At 36.4% G+C, this 19,720-nt stretch overlaps 1 protein-coding gene across 20 annotated transcripts in view; it reads right to left on the reverse strand.

Moving 5' to 3' along the window:
* Nucleotides 1-19,720, reverse strand: part of nrxn3a (neurexin 3a) — a 759,351-nt gene that overhangs the window by 474,158 nt on the left and 265,473 nt on the right. For 10 of the 20 annotated variants that reach the window (XR_014625664.1, XM_084392522.1, XM_084392520.1 and 7 more), the window contains one exon: nt 10,379-10,463. Coding sequence is in view for 14 of the 20 variants with exons in the window: in XM_084392522.1 (XP_084248648.1) it covers nt 10,379-10,463 (85 nt within the window). In the remaining 6 variants the exon portion in view is untranslated. Of the gene's footprint in view, nt 1-1,961; nt 2,555-10,378; nt 10,464-19,720 lie in introns of all 20 variants that reach the window. The other 10 variants (XM_084392521.1, XM_084392524.1, XM_084392531.1 and 7 more) reach the window with 4 other exon arrangements.

The raw sequence follows: 19,720 nt of genomic DNA on the forward strand, positions 1-19,720 counted from the left end.
AAAAGCAAAAAACAACAGAGAAACAATACTGACCATACAGTAAACGACTAAAAATTGGCATCAAAAGGACTTGACAGGTCTTTGTGGGTGAGCCGGTTTGTGCTTTCTTCTTTCAGCCAAACACAATCGGAGTTATATAAAATAATATCCTGGCTCTTCCCAGCTTTGTAATGGCATTGAAAAGTGCCTGAGTTTTTGAAGCTCCAAAAAGCACATCCATCCATCATAAAAGTAATCCATACGACTCCAGTGGGTTAATAATGCCTTTTAAAGCGAAGCCATGGCTTTTTTTTTTTTTATATATCCATTTTTAGAACTTTATAAACTATAATCATGGGCTTTCGGCAACAGCCATACCCACGTTGCTGAGAAAGTCGAGATCCAGCGGAAGGGTGACCTCTGATCCAACATATGATGTAAGACATATGAAGTAGGCGTAGCATAAGCTTAAGGGGACAACAGACGCCTCTTGAGAAAACCACATAACTCTCTTGTGCTGAAAGCCAGTGATTATAGTTTAAAAAGTTTTAAATATGGATATTTTTCTCATAAAAACCCATGGCTTCGCTTCAGAGTCGTATGGATTACTTTTATGGATGGCCAAAAAACTCAGGCACTTTTCAATGCCATTACAAAGCTGAGAAGAGCCAGGATATTATTTAATATAACTCTGATTGTCATATACACCTAGGATGGCTTGAGGGTAAGAAATTGATTTGATAACTTTGATTTTGGGGTGAACTATTCCTTTGATATTCTAGAAAAAAAGTTGTGCATAAAAAAATTAACATGAGCCAATGTAATGTTAGTTTCTACAAAAACATTTTTAACATTGAAAGTTGCGTATTTTAAGATTAGCTATGCATGCCAACTTGAACAATAGCAATAAATAACATATAAATGAACATTAATCAGAATTAATAAATGCTGTAAAAAAAACAACTTTTGTTCACTTATTGAATTAAAATGAATATATTGAATATTACTTTTTTAATATTTTTTTAATATTTTGCATAAGTAAAAATATATGAATCTACTGCCATGAAGTCTCAAGTAAAAAAAAAAAAAAATCTGAATATTATTTAAATAAGCTATGAGATGAAGTCTCATAACATGTTGTTTCATCTGTGTCTTAAAACATGTTTATTTTTGTATCTTCTCTCGCTCTATATATATACTGTACATGTGTGATGAAAGATCTGGCTCCCCAGCAGTTCACTGACTCTTGCCTTTTGAATGGCTTCAGAAAGCCTCCCCAATGGCAGATACTACCTCCACGACGCAATAACAGCTGAATGAACTCTGTCAATATGGTTGATTTCTAAGTGTGAGACTTTAATCTTTTAAGAATGTAGATTTTTACTGTATCTTGAAATGCTGAAAGTACAAAGCTTTTATTGACGGAAATAAGATTCTCAGTTCTTCAAGTATATGTGTAGCTGTAAAGTGTCGATATTCGGCAAGGAACAAGTGATTCTAACACTAGGAAAAAAAAGAAAAAAGAAAACATTTCAGTGTGTCTGCCATGCAATATAAGCAAAAAGTTCCATTTCATGAACATGGAAGGTTTGTTAATGCTTTCTAACTGCTAGATATTCAGACTGTCATTACAACGGTAAGATAGTTCTACCATCAGGTTTTTAGGACAAAAACTTGCATAAAAAAATTAAAATCAAATTAAAATCAATTCAAAATAACTTAAAAAGAAAAAGACAGAGCTCAAATGATAACACACAAGTAAATTAAATTACAAATCCAATAGCATAAGTTAAATTACAAAGCAGATACCATAGGTTATCAATAACTAGACATAGCAAACAGTACAGTACTGACAAACAGGCAATATAAACATTAACAGTCTAATCTAGCAAACTGAGATCAGAACTTCTGATCTCATTATGTTAAGTAGTTAAACAAGCATACTATACGGCATATACTGTATATCATAAACATAAACATACCATATTTTTTGTCAACTTACATCAACAAATTGCCCGCATGATTTTGGCATGAAGAAAAAAACGTACAAAAGAAAGTTGTGTAAGAATGTTCTTGGACAAGTTTTTTCTTTGTGAAAACAAAATAACTGTCATTGCGATTCTGGTTAGATATATATTTTTGTTTCCCACATGAGAGAGTACAGGGAGGCAACAACACATACATCCACACCACATAACATGAAAAATAAACTTCACCATTATTCTCTTTTGTCGTTACTTTGATAAATAATCCAGTTTTCTTACAAAAAACTGTACATATTTGAGCCTTTGATTTATATAGCATATTTTTTGTTGTTGTTAAATAAATATCTACATTCTAGTAATTAAACTTTTTGCTTAGATTGGTTTTAATCTTTAGGTTTGAGTGAATGGATGACTGTACATATTTTACCATAGCTAGAAGGGGGAGGAGGGGGGAGGGGGGTTGTGACAAGGGAATTGGACCTATGAACATACTACATAGGAGATGACAATGATGGGGGTGATTGTGTAAGTCAGTTGCCATGTCCATGTATAGGCAGTACGAAGCGGTCGGGCAGCATTAACGTTTTTGGCTGTAAGGAAGGGATGGGGATATACAAACAATGAGCATATACATGCCCATCTACGAAAAAGAACAAAACTCTAACACTGACAATCTGACAAACCCTAAACTGCAACTTCTTCGCCATGCAGTTTGTAAACATTCTTTAAACGTCAATTGTTCATCAAGATCAACTGTCAGAATTTGAAAAAAACAAAAACAAGAGGTGCATCAAGATCTGGAACCTTTTCATTGACCATCATGTGTCTTTTCGATTTTTTATTATACAAATTTTCTGTATTAAATTGGGTTGTTTTTGCATTTGAGGTATTGCGATATTGTTCTTGATGTGATTCTAGTGGTTTTACATTTATTTTGATTATTTATCACTTTGAGCACATGGAATTTTCATTGAATTAGTTCCAAATCTAAAAAAAAAGAAGACCAAAAATCAAAACACGTTATCAAACGAATGATAATTGTGATTTGATATTCACATCTAGTTCAAATTTCACCACTAATTTTGAACCCAAAAATTCAGCTATTCAAAAAATGGTAACCAACAAAAAATGAAATTGATTTGAGTGCGTGTAAAACTAAAAGGACAAAATTCCCAGAGACGAAAGAACAAAGCAATTCTAATTTTCACACACTACAACCAGATGCACAAACTATAAAACAGACACAATCGAGAGGGACAGTTTAACAGACAACTGCTTCCTCTGTCATGTGACCCAAAGACAAATATATCTGTCATTGTTAGTCTTAAACATGTAACAGGCGTGCAGTCTGGATGTATGTCAAAGAGAGAGGAAAATTGGCTGAAAATGGGTTAAGTTTTTTATACTGCAAGATGTTGACGCATGCGTAAAGTAAGTTGCATTTAGGGAGAGTAGACGAACAACACAGCAAGCTGGGGGTCAAATCAGACATCAAAGGTTAAGCAAAGGTCAAAGAAGCCTTTTAACCAGGGCCTGTAGGTCACAGGTGTTTGTCTGTACGCTTTTTGTGGCAGATTCCTTGTCTTTTATACCAGAAAAGTCATTATATCTCATAACAAAAGATCCATAATCATGGTTGGTACCCACAGACATTGGTTCAAAAGCAGCAGAGTATTGATTGAGGAATTCCACAAGAGGGTTAAGAATAGATGACTTCTTTAGCAAAAAAAGAAAACATCTCTCTGAAAAGTTTAGGGCAAACATTATTTACTTATGAGCCATTAAATTAGTACCTAATCTAATCATCTAAATCAATTCCTTTCTAACAGTGATGAATCAAAGGTATAAGATTCTTAAAAATACATTAAAAATATTGTGTTTATAATGCTCTTTTCTACCAATATTTATAAATACTTAAAATTATAAATAAACAGGCTTTATTTTGATTGATTAACTCAGTGTGTGTCAAAATATATTTAATACTTTGATGAATTAATTTTAAACTCTTCTAAGGGTCAAACAAAACCATTCTGCAATATATGTGTTATCGCGCTTTTGCTACTGCAGGCCCAAAACTTTGGAACGGTCTACCTCTCTACATTAGATTAGCTCCCTCTGTTTCCACCTTCAAATCTTCTTTAAATACTTATTAATTCTCTTTGGCTTTCAATTCTCCTCACAATTATTGTTTATCTATCATTGTGTGTTCCTTTATCAGAAGTTCTATTTTTCTTAGTTTTATTCTGTTTTGTACAGTACTTTTGTCAGCCTTGCTTGTTTTTAAATGTGCTTTATAAATAACTATTGTATAGCATTGTATTGTATGTGTTACTTATTTTAACCACCATTATATACCAGTGTACTCCATGATGCATGGGAAATCTTGACACTACAAAACAGGAGATTGCCTGAAGAAGAGTTTCTGTTCAATCATAAGCAGCATTATTCTAAATGAAATCGTATGTGACTACAGCTGGAACTGTTTTTAGTGCATTGCCAGACTGATTTGTAGAATGAACATAATTGTTTCAACATATTACAACACTCACATTCTATTAATAATCAGCCTGGTCTCATTGTTAATACGTAGGTATTAATACGTAATTTTCAAAGATAGAAAACGTACTTTTTTGTACGTTTGGATATATGCGGAAACGTATAATATGGACGTATCTGCAACGTTTAAACGTAACATTATTACGATTTTACAGCTAAAAAAACGTAAACTATTTACGAATATTTCATATCATAAAGATATCTGTATAATTTCCCTTTTACCATTTTATAGATTATAAATGTAAGATCCCTTAACCCTACTCCCACACCTAAACATACCCATTTTAAGGATAAAACCTAGCTAATGGACAGATATATAGGGAAATGGAAGTTTTATTTACAATATAGCATTAAAAGATATTTTGAGGCACTAATCCTACCCCCCCCTAACAAACCTAACAATTTCTTAAAACTACGTAGGCTACAATTATAACGTTAAAGAAAAACGACAGACAGACACGTATAATCACAATAATTAATTTATTGAGAAAATGTCAAAACCGGTACCAAAAGTCGTTCACATGACGATGTGTCGCAGTCCTCTCTGGCAGTATATAATAGTTTTGTATGAGGTAACGTTACAGATCAGAATTTAAATAATTAATCCATGAAAATGTCAATCCGGTTTCGGTTCGCTGTTCTGCGTGAAGGCGCGCGCGCTTCTCCATTTCAAAATGTAGTACATGTCGTAACGCTTCGTGCGCAATTTTTGAATTTGAATTCACCACGAGCGCGGGATTTGACGTTTACGGTCTCTGGCTGCTGAGAAATGGAGATGAAGATCACTGGATAAAGGGCTGAATTTGGATCTGTTTCTTGCAAACAACGTATGGATTCTAAAGATTTGGATTACATCAAGCTAATAAAATTGATGTCTTTTGTGAATTTATGTTGTGTTTTAGTGTATTAGGCTATGGGTCTATAGGAGAAAACGCCTTTTGTGTCTCACGGTAAATAAACCAAATATTACAAAATGGTTAAACGATTAAAGAAGGTATTTTTAAGGTTTTAAAGTGTATTCTTGTTTAACACCATGTAGGCTAAAACTCCGAAACGAGTTTGCAGCAGAAGGCACGAACAGAGCAAAATATTATTTATTAGTTATTATATGAGTAACGTTAAACTGTATTGATAAATGCGACTGAAAATTGAATTGATATAAGACAAGTGAATGCAATAGAGTCAAAACATTAATGCCACGATTTTAATAGGCATAAGTTAAATAGGAATATGTACAAATTTGTACGTCGGTAAAGTTGTTTATACGTAAATAAATTACGTTTTGTGCTGTCAATACGTAAATGTTATACGTTTTAATGCTGTAAATACGTCAGTATTATACGTTTCTGTGTGTATAGAACGTAAATAAATGTACGTATGGTAGAACTACACTTTACGTAAAAATACACACGTATTCTCGTGAGATCACTTTGCAGCAATACATTTACAAATATTGGTAAAGCGTTTTTTTTTTTAAACTAACTGATGGTACCTGAGAAGAGTGCACAAGTAATCTGTGCATTAAGGTGCACTATAAGAATGCAAAAACTGTAACACATCAAGTATTATTTGTAAAGTGAGACTATTCAAAACTCTTCACACACAAGAGGTGTATCTCAATGTCGGGTGTCTAGAGTGTTCTTATCTCTGCTTGCACTATGGATAGGTAATTAAACAGGAGCTCCAATGCTGAATGGCCACCTGCAGGCCTGTGATAAAAGCAACTCCCCCTCTCCCTGCACAGAATAGGGCCAAGCAAATACTGGCTCTCTAATCTGGACCATTCTTCTCTTTGTTCTACCGCTTATTTCCCTCTTCCATTTCCTGCATTCCAATGGCATCTAATTGCTTTGAGTCTAAAGACGCTCAACTCTGCCCAATCAGCATGACAAAACAAGCTACACTTATTTGTAAAAAGGTAGATATATGCTGGAATCAGGTGAATAACAAAAATCCGGCTCATCTTTTGGGAATTTCTCAGTATTGTGAGAGTGTAAAATCATGAGTGCAGCATATAATGCCATCTGGTGTTCATATAAGGAAGAGAAATGAGTCTGAGATTGCAAATCAGACACACTATTTCACATATACCTCATATATTTCATTATAATTATAATGTTTAAAATTTTGATCTGTAAAATACAGGAAAAAGTTATAGTACGGCTTCAGTAATCTTGAAATATATTTGTATAAGTTGTTTAGTCCACATTATAGAAAAAAATAATAAAGTAGTTATAAATTTTTTTTTTCCTTGGGTCATTCTTACTATGCAGTACTATCCATGTCTCCATATCACAGTTCAAAAGTTTGGGGTTTCTTGTCTGGTTTGTGCCAAGTTGATGGTTTTAATGACAGAAAAATATCACAGGACTTTTTTTAGAAGACGCAAACAAATTGCTATGCAAAGCAAAACTGGAGCTTGTTAATTCCTGATTCATCATTATCCATAATTATTTAATCAAAATCCACACATAAGCCTGAACAAATCACACTGCTTGAGAGATGTAGAACGGATTAGTATTACACTACATGCTAACAAGAATCTGCAAGGCAACTTTACTGTGAATACATTGCACTGATCCTTTCCTGCAAATACAAACTGTACCATAAACTATAAGAGTGAGAGATTCTTCCATCGCACAGATAATTGAGTCTCTGGAGGCTTCTTCCCTTCAGTTTTAAATTCACTTCACCTTTTGTCTTGTTCAAAATGAAATACTGTATTACTGAAAAACACAAAATGAGCCCCATTTAACAGTGTTTCAGAATAAACAAAATGTGTGGAGTTTCTAAAAATATATCCATACAACTTTACATAAAAGAAGTATACTCTTTTTAGTTTGCGTGCAAGTGTGAACTTTAAGATAATGAGATTTGTGAGCAGAGAAATAATCTGAGACTAATACAGAAGAATTTTTACGGAATGACTTTGGAAGCATATCATTAATCAGGAGAAGCCCTCCTATGGAATTCCAGATAGGGGATAAAGGGGAAAACCCAACAATTTTTTACAAACAGAGAACAGAATCACGTGACAACACGTCAAGACACAGACAAGTTGATAGACAGGAACACGATTTGGTACAGGAAATGCAGCGGAAATCTTTGCAACCATAAGCTTGAGGTATGATGCTTTGTTGAAACTGGCTCATACATACAGTACAGCACTCATGTTAGTCATGTTAGTCTGATGGTGAGGAAATGCATGGAGATCAAAAAATGGCACCATGCACTGAATAATGACAGAATAGTCTAGTAAATGGCTCTGACTGGCAGCTACCATACTAACATGCCACAAATGACTGCTTGAGAAAGCGTGACATCGAGAAGCGCACGTTTTGTGGCAATAAAACTCTTTCTATGCCATCTGCATTCAAAAATTACTTCATATGCAGACCGGCTCAGTCAGCTGAAGATCAAGAGGTTCAAGGATGTTGGCCATTCTTAAAACACAACTTTCTTAAGATTACATCTACTTGAGCTTAAAAAAAAAAAAAAAAAAAAACTCTTTTGATGGCAAGAAAAGATTTTGTTGCCTGTTATTTGCTTTGTTAATTGAAATGGCAATGTCCAAGGTCAAGCCCATATGGTACAGATGCTTGAGAAAAATGGAGGAAAAATCGATTTCAACACCAAAATATCATGCGGAACAAGATGAGGCGAGATGACAGGAATGTTGATTTTGGATAGCTGGGAAATAGATGAGAACTTCACCAATAATAACATCAACCACGAGCAAGCTCATGAAATTAAGAGGGCAAATCAAGGGGAAGTACCCCACACATGCGGTACAGAATACTCTCCGAATATGAGGACGCACCCCTGCAGCGGTAATGTCTCATGCAGCTTCACATCAACTGATGTAGAGGTTAGAATGGCATGAATTTCTGTGTAAACGTGACTGGATGATTGGGACCCTGCCAATAGCTTTCTTTATGAGTACATAAAGATTCCAGAAAGATGGATATTGTTCTCAAACCGCTAAACTGATGAATGTCATTTGGAAGAAATTGGCATTGACATTTGAGAGAATTGCAGAAGGTAAGATCAGGTTTAAGTGAACAAAGAGGATAGCTTGTCATGTCTGCATGAAAACTTAAATGTATACCTTTTCATCCAATGGGGCACAATGCACATGTTGCACATATATGTGATAAAAGATAGCGTGCTCATTATAGGCCAACAGATAAAACTAACAGGCCATGAAATGGCTTTGGCCTCTGGAAATAATTTGATCACACATTGTCCTTCTTGTTATGTGCTGGTTCACTTTTCAGGCATTGAACATGTATAATTGGGTGTTTGTTCAACTAGGGGCACATATGGCTTTGTGGACTTCTCTTAAAATACACTTTTTATACCCTCGCTTGTATATTTAAAGTAATTTGTACACAAGTTATATTCTGATGTTTTTCAGAAACACCAGATTTCATATTATGTAATGCATTTCATAGCATTTTTGGTGAAATAAAAAAAAAAAATTAAGAAAAAAAGAAAATCCTATCAATACAATTGTGTACATCATTTTGGAAATTAGGTATTATTTCACTTCATATAAATAATTTATTTAAAAATGTAGATGTTGCTTCGATCATCAATTTTCAATTTTAAGATTAATTATCTTGGCTGAAAGTGTTGGACAAGCTTAAAACAATCAAATCTATTATAAAAGTATCAAAATAAATAATAAAGATATGAGTAAAACTTTCCAATACTTAGTTTAATATGTTTTTATGTGACCTTCATATCACAGAGAGAGAGAAAAAATAGTTGAAATCTGTTCTTTTTAATAAAAATCAACCCCTAGAATATAAAAGTGCCAGAAGTTGAAGAAACACCCAATTATTGTAAGTGGTGGGGTTTTACTCAAATTATAATAAGATTCATTTGAACTCTCTGACTTGAATCATGATTTGCAAAATAATGAAATTTCATTTATCTTTAACTGCAATCACAAAAATTGCATGTTTCATAAAAGACATGACAGACTATTTTCTCAAAGCTACAATTATGTTTAAAAAGAAAACGAAAAAAAGCCAATACCCAACTTCTCTCAAATCTCTCTCTTTCTGACTATCTCTTTTTTTTTTTCTAATCACTGAATAGTATTTTTCATATTTGGGTTGGAAAATATTAGCAGAACAACTTGTTCACACTGAGGCAAAATTATATTGTTAAAAATAAGCATAAGGACACAAAACAAAAATTTGTACACAGAAATTCGATGATATCTGTTCTCTATTACAACAACTTAATTTAGATCAAGCCTCTTGAAATGAGGAAAGGAATTGAAAAGACTGCTTCAACAGCAATTAATCTGATAGATATCACTCTACTATAAGGCTGAAAGCAAAGTTCAAGAGAAATCTCAAAATGTATCATGTGCCAAAATGCAGTCCACTATCACATGGCAGAAAAACCTCAGTATGATACATTTTGAAGCATCAATGCAGAGAACATGTCACTTTTCTGTACTAATTTTGTACATATGCTCTCATATTAGGCACTGGGGACAAAATTAGTAATCAGTGTGACCATGTTAACCACTTCGGAAAACCCCATGGCCAAGTGTAGCTCGTAAGAAAAGTTTGGGTGAATGATTTGAGATTAGCTCTGATTCAAGGCTACTGAATGGACTAAGCTAAGCATTAGAAATGCATGCCTGTTTCTGTTTAGTATATTATTTATCAAGATATCCTACTATATGATTGTCTCTGTATTGGTGTACATGAGTTGAAACTTGGATTGGACAGGAAGTTACACTTTTTCTATCCATGGGGGGAGGCGATGCTTTGAGGATCTGATCCTCAGTTGCAAATGAAAGGCCACCACATAGAGGCAAGCAAAATTCAACTGACCTAGCCCACCTGCATGTCCTTCGCACTCAGCAAAGTCCTCGTCGTCACTGGAGCATTCGGCAGAGGAGACCATGTCATCCGTGGTCTAGAATACGGTGAAACACACACACAGGAGAATAGACAAACAAAAGAGAAACTTGAATGCATTAGATTGTACCACCATAAAGTTAAATAGCTTTTTCAGATACTGTTTTGAATTTATAGTGTAGGCCCTGAAACATTTTTCTGCACTGATGTTGAAGGAAAATCTGTGGTACATTCTTAAAATAAAAGGTTAAAAAAGGTTGTTGTTTTTTTTCACAGCAATGCTATAGAAGAACCATTTTGGTTTCCCAAAGAACCTTTTGTGGAATGGAAAGGTTTAATGGATGTTAAAGGTTCTTCATGGAACCATCAATGCCAATAAAGAACCTTTATTATACAGGGTGGGCCATTTATATGGATACACCGTAATAACATGGGAATGGTTGGTGATATTAAAGTCCTGTTTGTGGCACATTAGTATATGTGAGGGGGCAAACTCCTCAAGATGGGTGGTGATATATACATATACTAATGTGCCACAAACAGGACTTTAATATCACCAACCATTATTACGGTGTATCCATATAAATGGCCCACCCTGTATAATAAAATAACAGTAAAATATATAGTATATATATGAACCAAAATGTGCACATCAAAAAAGAACAAGAAAAAAAACCTTTATAGAGGCTGCTTGACCAAAAACATTCAAGAAGGCATTCAAAAAAGAACAAAAGAATCTGACTCTCAAACTCTATAGACAAACAGTGAAATTTACTGTTTACTGTTAATAAACAGCTATTAACAGCCGAAAGCGTAATCAAATTAGCCACAACTTTTAATAAACGAATAGCCTATAAAAAGAGTCTGAGATTTGGGGAATTTTATAAATGACAGAACGCTGAGGAGCTTTGCAGGAACAGATTCCACGTAAGCCTGCTTATAAGTCAGTGTCATTATTTCACCGTCAATAAACATTAATTCACTGGTGACAGACATTGAATGAGTTTGCTGAGCTCATCTCGGGTGTTAATTCCAAACTTTTATTTTGAAAAACTGCTCACGTCAAACATTTATACGAGTCACCTCCATCTCGCCCTTTTCGAGAGTCCGCATGGATTTCCCATCACTGTATATCACCGGCGTTGAGAGGAGAGGACCAAACACACAGCGGCACTCTGAGATTATCTGTGTGTCTCCAATGTCTCTCGCTCTGATTTATCCCCTGCGCTCTCCCTTACTCATGCCAACCGCCGCGGCGAGCTCGTTTTTCACACCCTCTGCTTGGCATGTCTTTATTAGGAGCAGATTAGAATGTGGGGCAAAATAAGTACTGTCGTAGACCAGGTTTATGAAATTTTAAATAACACAGGGAGCAATGCAAAGCACTCTCCTACGTGAAAGTGCAGGGTCATAAATATGATTCGGTTTGACGGAATAATAAAATGTTTTCCCTCTATATTCTTGGTGGACTCAAGCAAAGATTTGAGAAGCTTTTGGTATGAAAATGGTGCAAAAATACATTTGAATGCACATTAGGCTGAGCAGAGGTGCCGCTTCACATCGGCGGGGTGTGGAATATCGCTCTATGTGAATATAAAATTATTCATTGAATTTATATTTAGTGTGGCAAACAACTCATCTCTGTGGCTGAAAGGGGAGGAGGATATCACAGATGCAGAAAGCAATGAGAATCGTAATTGACTGATTGCGGAGAAAATGTGAAATTATCTCAGGTTTCCCCCTTGAATGACAGCAAAAAACCAGCATTTAATCTCATAAACCGCTCCAAACCGAGCCCACGGTTCATATTCGGTATTAAAAAAACGTTACTGACACAATGGCCGTCTTGAATATGCATGTCTGTGAATACATGCACGTCTAAAGCTTTTTGCAGACTAATGCACAGGTACTGTCCGTACAGATCCTGGAATCAGTTAAAGCATTGAATATCTCAAGAGCTGTTCGTCATATTCTCTTTCACAATAATACAAGCTCAGCGTTAATACAAGCCAGGAATGCAGCGGGGAGCTGCTGCATTATGCCATTTTATACTCACATATTGATACTTTTGTTGGGAATGTGAAAATGGCCTAATCCACATATTAACAATGTGAGAATATGTTTCCATGGCATATAAGCCTTTAACGTTCATCTGTGCTGAATAGTCTAATCTTTTCCCCTCCCTCTCTCACGCTCAGCCTGACAGTGACAGAAACTTAATAAAGAACTCCTGAAAGATTAGCTTGTTTCTTCACTCTTTGCAAAGCTGAGAGTGTAATGCTTCATGCTGTCCGACAGATAAGCAAATCCGGTTAAATCCGTTCAATTTATTTTCAGTCTTAAGGAAATTACACATTGTTTAAAGAACAATGAATTTTGGCCATAATAATACTAAATCCTAAATAATTAAAAAACCATCAACAAAGAATTATCTTTTTACTGATTTTCATTCAATAAAGTCTAATATACCTTCTGTCGCCAACAAATGATTTAAAGCAAAATGTGACCACAAGCCATGATTATGACTTGAAAACGGTTCTTGACTGGTGGTGAATAATGACCCAAAAAAAGATAATATGACCCAAACTACGTTAAATACGGGTTCACTTGTGATGATGATGTAAGGTGGGTGCCAGCAAGTCTGGGCTACCCCTCGAGAAAGCAAAAGGCTCTCATGAGAGTTAACATTCGAACTCTCTCTTGCATATGTAACGGCAACATCCGAGACGCAGCACACAGTGCAGCTCACACCTCACTTTTACAATCTCCCCCTGCTCCCCCCTTCTCCTCCTCACCTAAAACTCACTGAAAACCTATGCAATGTTAAGTGTGTACAAAAAGTAACTATACATGTTTGGTATCATTTAAAGTGGTAAAATCATCTCATTTCCCAGCCATAATGAAAAACTAAAAGAAGTTATAAAATATGACAAATGTGGTGTGCCCTCCCCCAGATCCTCCATTCAAACTACCTCCTGTATGTAAATCAGTATCCCTTCCACAGGTATCAAGAACCCATTCAATTACAAATTCTGATCTCACAGTTGTGAACCCCTCAATAGGGGACCAAAATTTAATTATAATAGCCGCTTTCCGACCGGAGGAACCTTTTCACAGTTCCTAGAACTATTGGCTAAAGTACCCGGATGTCGGCGTGTTCGCACCGCAGGAACTAGGAACGATTTTAGTTCTAGGAACTCCATTTGGAGGAACTAATTTAGGTCCTACTTCAGAGTAGGGTCTAAACCAGCACTATAGGAACTACCCGTGACGTTAGTGTACGCTGATTGACCGAACGCACGCGGAACACCAGCACCCGCCATTTTTAAAACAGCTAGAATGTAAACACACAGATTATAGCCTATATATTTACTCCAGAAACTAACTATACAAACATGGAAAACAGTGATAGATGGGTCTCTAAACCTTTATGCTGAAGAGAAAATCCAACGCAACTTTGAGGGGACCAAGCCAAACATGATTGTTTATCTGCCCAGCTAGCAACACTGGACATCAACCACACGGCATAGGCTAATAACCTTTTTTTAATATACTGTCTACTTTCTATAACAGTTCTATCTAATAACATATTAAACAGTACTGTTAGACAGATCGCTAACTAATAAACACAGAGAATGCGAGCATTGTTTGCTCTGGCGTTCTCAGCGCCGCCAAAATAAAGGTCCGTCGCGCCGTCAAAATAAAAGTCACCGTGCTTGCGTCACTCCCTTATTACCCCTCCTACCAGTTCCTATGGCCGCTTGGCCAGTGCGAACGCAAACAGCAAAACTGAGTTTGGGGGAGAGTAGTTCTTAGAACTGTTTAGAAGTGGACAGTTCCTAGAACTAAGTTCCTGTAACTACTTGGTCGGAAAGCGGCTAATGACAGACACCACCATTTGGTAAGCATACTGAATTATCTGGGTTTATAAGGAAATTGGGCAAAAGGTTCGGGGAGTCTGTAGGTAGACTTCCCACACGATCGCTGTGTGTAGTTTTCGTTGCCAGGTAAATATTTCTATAATTCCTCGATTTCCGAATTGTTGTTATTATATTTGAATAACCGGGTAACCCGCTAATCTGGAACGGGTAAAATATACTTAAAGAGTTAAAAAGAATAATCAAACATTCGCTCACTTTTGATGATGCTCAGATATCATTAAAACCTTTTTCATTTATGGAGTCAGATGAAATAACAAGGTTATACATAAGAGAAAATGTATTTAATTTAATCTTGTGTTGCGTAAAAGAAAAGACAAAAACCTTCACCTGTATTATTGGAGACCGCCATTGGACCGATAAACGAGCTTACAATGACAAACCACTGATTTATTGTGACCACATGAATTGAGGGACAAATGTTCAGCATGTTATACCGTTGTGTGCCTGAAAATTAGGTCCTTTATCACGTTAAATTTTCATAACCCATGTTTTCTGAAGTTTTATGTCAACAGAAAAGTTGGGGAAAGACATTTCAGTTTTATCTACTGAACGATCGACTTCTGTGTACGCAAAAGTACGACATATTGAGTGGACTGTACCTCCATCTCTCACAGCCTCACTTCTGTTCATGTCAGATTAAATACGGTGTCTGCTTTGACTAATGTCTATGGCTTTCTTGAACTTCATATTGAATAATTGCTGACTACATAGCTGTAGAGGATGAGGACTACATAGCTTTAGATGACAGGGCCCTATGGACCTGTTATTCGTCTGGCCTGGTGAAAATGAGCAGCTCTGCTGTGTATTGAGTTTTAGTGAGCTGTCTGCTGGCCTGCTGAGGCAAAGAGTGAAATCTGATTATTCTACCTCGACAAGGTAAAGGTCATTATGGACAGGCCTGTATTTTCACCCTTGAGCTTCAATAATAGTCTGTGAATTCACAGAAATCAGAGCGGACTGACTGCAGCTAAGAGAAAAAAAAGAGAGAGCATGTTTGTATGATGTAAAAGTCAGGTAATATGAACAGAGATCTCTGTATCAAAAGTTTAAGAAAACAATTGCTGAAAACATGTGTATATACAGTGGGATTCAAAATCAAATTTAAACCTTAACCCTTTATGGGGCAAGTAACTATATTTAGTCACTTCTGCACACATTCAAAATGCCCCCCCCCCTGCCTCCGTTTGGAGTGCTAGAGTCATGTAGTTTGCTCTCAGCCAATCAGGGGAGATCAAGCTATCTGACAGATATTGACATCAAGGCATCTGACCAATCAGCAGTGGCCTGGCGCACCTCAAACACAGCCATCTTGCAGAAATCAAAAATATTGCTTTTTTGAACCTGGCTTCTCCCACAGTTATAGTAATAACATCATAACTAAACATGGTAAGTTGATGTAACTCACAAATTATTTGGTTGAATAGTTGTGTTAAAGATTAGGATTGCTGTTATTTGCATAGCATTTGTAAAAATTAGCTTAATGATTGGCTGAAAACTAAATGCACCATATTTGATCATATGCCCCGTTTACCTAAGTCGAGGAAGTGTCCATTTTTAGACATATGCCTTATGAATGTATGTTTTTTTTAAATAATAGTTAAATGGCATACACGGGTGCTTATTGTTCGTGTGAGGCCTAGTACCGTGTGAATTGATTTTAATTACTGAATATTGGTTTGTGATAAAACGCAATTATGAGCAAATATAAGCTCATGACCATAGGTGAGAGTAGGAACGGAAAATCGACCGGAAAATCGAGAGCTTCGCTTGGCAGCTCCTTCTTCACCACGACAGACCGGTACATAAACTGCATTACTGCAGAAGCTGCACCAATCCGTCTTCAATCTCCCGTTCAGGCCTTCCCTCACTCGTGAACAAGACCCCAAGATACTTGAATTCCTCCACTTGAGGCAGGAGCTCTCCACCAACCTGAAGTGAGCAAGCCACCCTTTTCCGACTGAGGACCATGGCCTCGGATTTGGAGGTGCTGATTCTCATCCCAGCCGCTTCACACTCGGCTTCAAACCATCCCAGTGCATGCTGAAGGTCCTGGCCTGAAAAAAACTCGTTAGCGCCAACTAGTGGCCGATTTCTTTCAAAATTCTTACAGACCTCTAGGGCCATGAGTCGAACATGCCCATCGAGTTTCGTTCCGATCAGCCTCCGTTAACCTTGTCTAATAGGTGCTCAAACTTCATTGGCCGATGGCGGCCATGTTTTTTGAGATACTCCAATGTCCTCATAGACATACATGGCACCTTGGACCAAGACACTGCATACCAATTTTCAAGTCAATCGGACTAACGGTCAGGTGGTTATAGCCTGTTTTATGTTTTTTTCATGTTATAGCGCCACCATGTGTCCAGTCGCCGCAGATTTTTTACTGTGACCTCAGATTGACCTATTACACATGTGTACCAAGTTTGGTGAAGATACCTCATTTACTTCTGGAGTTATAGCCGTTTTAGTAAAATAGGCCCCTCCCACAACGTACGTTTTGGCGTCCCTTAGCGTCCGTGAATCGAAATTTCAACTTTTTTTCGATAATTATTGATATTCAGACTCTAGAGAACATTTCTGCACTGGTTTGGTTCCGATCGGGCGAAAAACCTGATGAGGCCAGCACGACAACATCATCCGCAAAGAGCAGAGATGAAATTGTATGGTCCCCAAACCTGAAACCCTCCGGCCCCTGGCTGCGCCTAGAAATTCTGTCCATAAAAATTATTAACAGAACCGGCGACAAAGGGCAGCCCTGTCGGAGTCCAACATGCACCGGGAACAAGTCTGACTTACTGCTGGCAATGCGTACCAAGCTCCTGCTCCTACAGGGACCGGATAGCCCTTAGGAAAGGGCCCCGGACCCCATACTCCCGGAGCACCCTCCACAAGATGCCCGTATCAGTACCTAAAGACAGAGATGTCTCTAAATAAATGTTCCTTGCAGTTTGTGCCTATAATAAATAAATGTTCCTAGCAGTTTGTGTGTGTTTGTGTCATATATTTTTTTAATTCACTCTCTGTAATTTATTTTACCCTAGACAGGCAAGTGCTCATATATGGTAACTTCATTGACCTTGATTTGCAATGCAAAGATGAAAAAAATTGAGAATTTTTTTTTTGTTTAAATGTCCTTTAACATCCCCCATTAGGGTTCTGAGGTTAAAAATTTGAATTTCCAAATATTTCAATGAGTGCCCTATAAAGGGTTAAATATTTGGGCACTGATCATGGTACAAACCTTTCACTCAAATTGTAGTTAATTTAAGTGAAAATTATAACAAAATCAATACAAGTAAATGTAAAACAGAAGCATTTTAGTAAAAAAAATTTCTTAAATTTTAGTGGTTTTAACATTTAAAGCTCTCATTGTACATACATATTTCATTCCTGTCTTCAGCCAGAGAGAGAGAGAGAGAGAGAGAGAGAGAGAGAGAGAGAGAGAGAGAGAGAGAGAGAGAGAGAGAGAGAGAGAGAGAGAGAGAGAGCTTAACTCTGCAGTCCTGATCCTTTGATTGTTGTGGACAGCACACCCTCTGAGATAAACACATTGTGACTGTTATCAAAGACTGTATTGTATCAAATCTAGCTAGTCTGCAGGAATACAAAAAAATCCCTGGTATGTTACAATTTCAATCAGAGTAAAGTGATGTGAAAAGCTGTTCACACATAAGTGGCCTGAAACCAGACTATAAAATTAGGAGGACAGGAATGAGGCTAGCATCATTGTAGAGCCACATTAAAATTCTCTAATACTGACCAAATCACTTTTGGAACGACATCTAAAGCTACTTAAAAGTCATAATGTAAATCATAAATCAGTTTGTGGTCCCTATACAATAGAATAAAACCTTTGTTATGGAAAATAAATAAAATAACTGTAGTATTTGGTACAGTAAGTCTTTGTTATTCAAAAACACAAATAGCACATGAATTAAACAATAAAATTTTCTAAAATTTTTAGGTGCAAAGTTCAAAATGGAATTCCCTCATTTTAACACTATACATTTAAGGTAAGTTAAAAAGTCTGGACAGTGGGCAGGTCCAAAACAGGGTTGTTAACTATGCTAACTAAAACTATTACAAATATTTTTTGTTAAAGGAAATAAAGCCTAAATAAATTCAAATATCAAAAACAAAAAACAAAAAACAGCATACAAAAATTAATAAAACAAATTTAAAGCTGAGTAGAAATATATATATAAAACAAATAAAAGTGACAAAAGCACAACAAAATGACTCAAAATATTAAAACTAAAATGAAAACTGAAAATATACAAATAAAAGCTAAATATTAATAAATGCTATAATAGTATGCATAATACTAAACTAACACCAAAATAGAGATATTTTGGAAGATTGAACATTTCTTAAAAATAAGGGGCAAATAATTAAAGAGTAACAATACAAATAATTAAAACTTACAATATAGGCTAAAGGAAACAGAATTTAACAGACAGAAAAGTCCCTGTAATTGAATAATCACCCGCAATATAAAAATCACTGTTCTGGCAAACGTGGCATGGCTTGGCAAAATCCAGGCCACTTCCTCCACAGTGCCCAGCAGTCTGATTACATTCTTTGCCTACTTATGGCAGAATACCCTTGCAGCTGCAGGGCGAGATGGTATTTTGGGTCTGTGACATTGTGGATGTTGGTTAGCATTCAACTCTTTGCCTCGAGGCTTGCTTTGCCTATGCAAATCTGCTTAATCAATGCAGGATATTTACCACGGCTCTGCTCAAAGATAACTGACAGCCCGGGTGAGCCGTTCCAGTGTCCTGCTGGGTACAGAAAGCAGGAGGGAACTACACGGCAGAAGAGGCCAGCATCTCAATTCAGGCAAATTTGGTTATTCTGGAAACCCTAAGGATGTTTATGAAAATGCAAGAATATGGTCTTTTCGGAAATGCGATTACACAGGGTCTACTCAAAGCCTTCTAATATCAAAAATGCTCTGCGTCAGAGGACAAACAGGGCGTAAACGGATGGGGAGTAATTTGAAAATCTGTCTATCAGTGCCCGAACTGAACAAAGTTCTCTACTGTTCATGTGCATGCAAGATTTCATTTGAGGTGAATGATGTCCTTGAAAATGTGGCTTAGCTGATAGGAAGAGCTGATATCACTTTATGCGGCTGTATAGGCAAATTTAGCTGCGTGGAAGAATAAATGGATTCAATAGTCACCGCTGACAGTAAGGACACTAAAACTGGCACAGAACAATTTTTCGTGCCATTTGTATCTCAAAAAACAGCAAGAATGTGACCAAATAAATCTAAAACAACATGCCAAAGAATGCCATACATTTTGACTCAAACACCCTTGTTATTAACATACTTAGAACAATGGCCCTAGCAAGCTTTTGAAAAAAA

This window comes from Rutilus rutilus, assembly GCF_951802725.1.
Source record: "Rutilus rutilus genome assembly, chromosome: 21".
Classification (NCBI taxonomy): Eukaryota; Metazoa; Chordata; class Actinopteri; order Cypriniformes; family Leuciscidae; genus Rutilus; species Rutilus rutilus.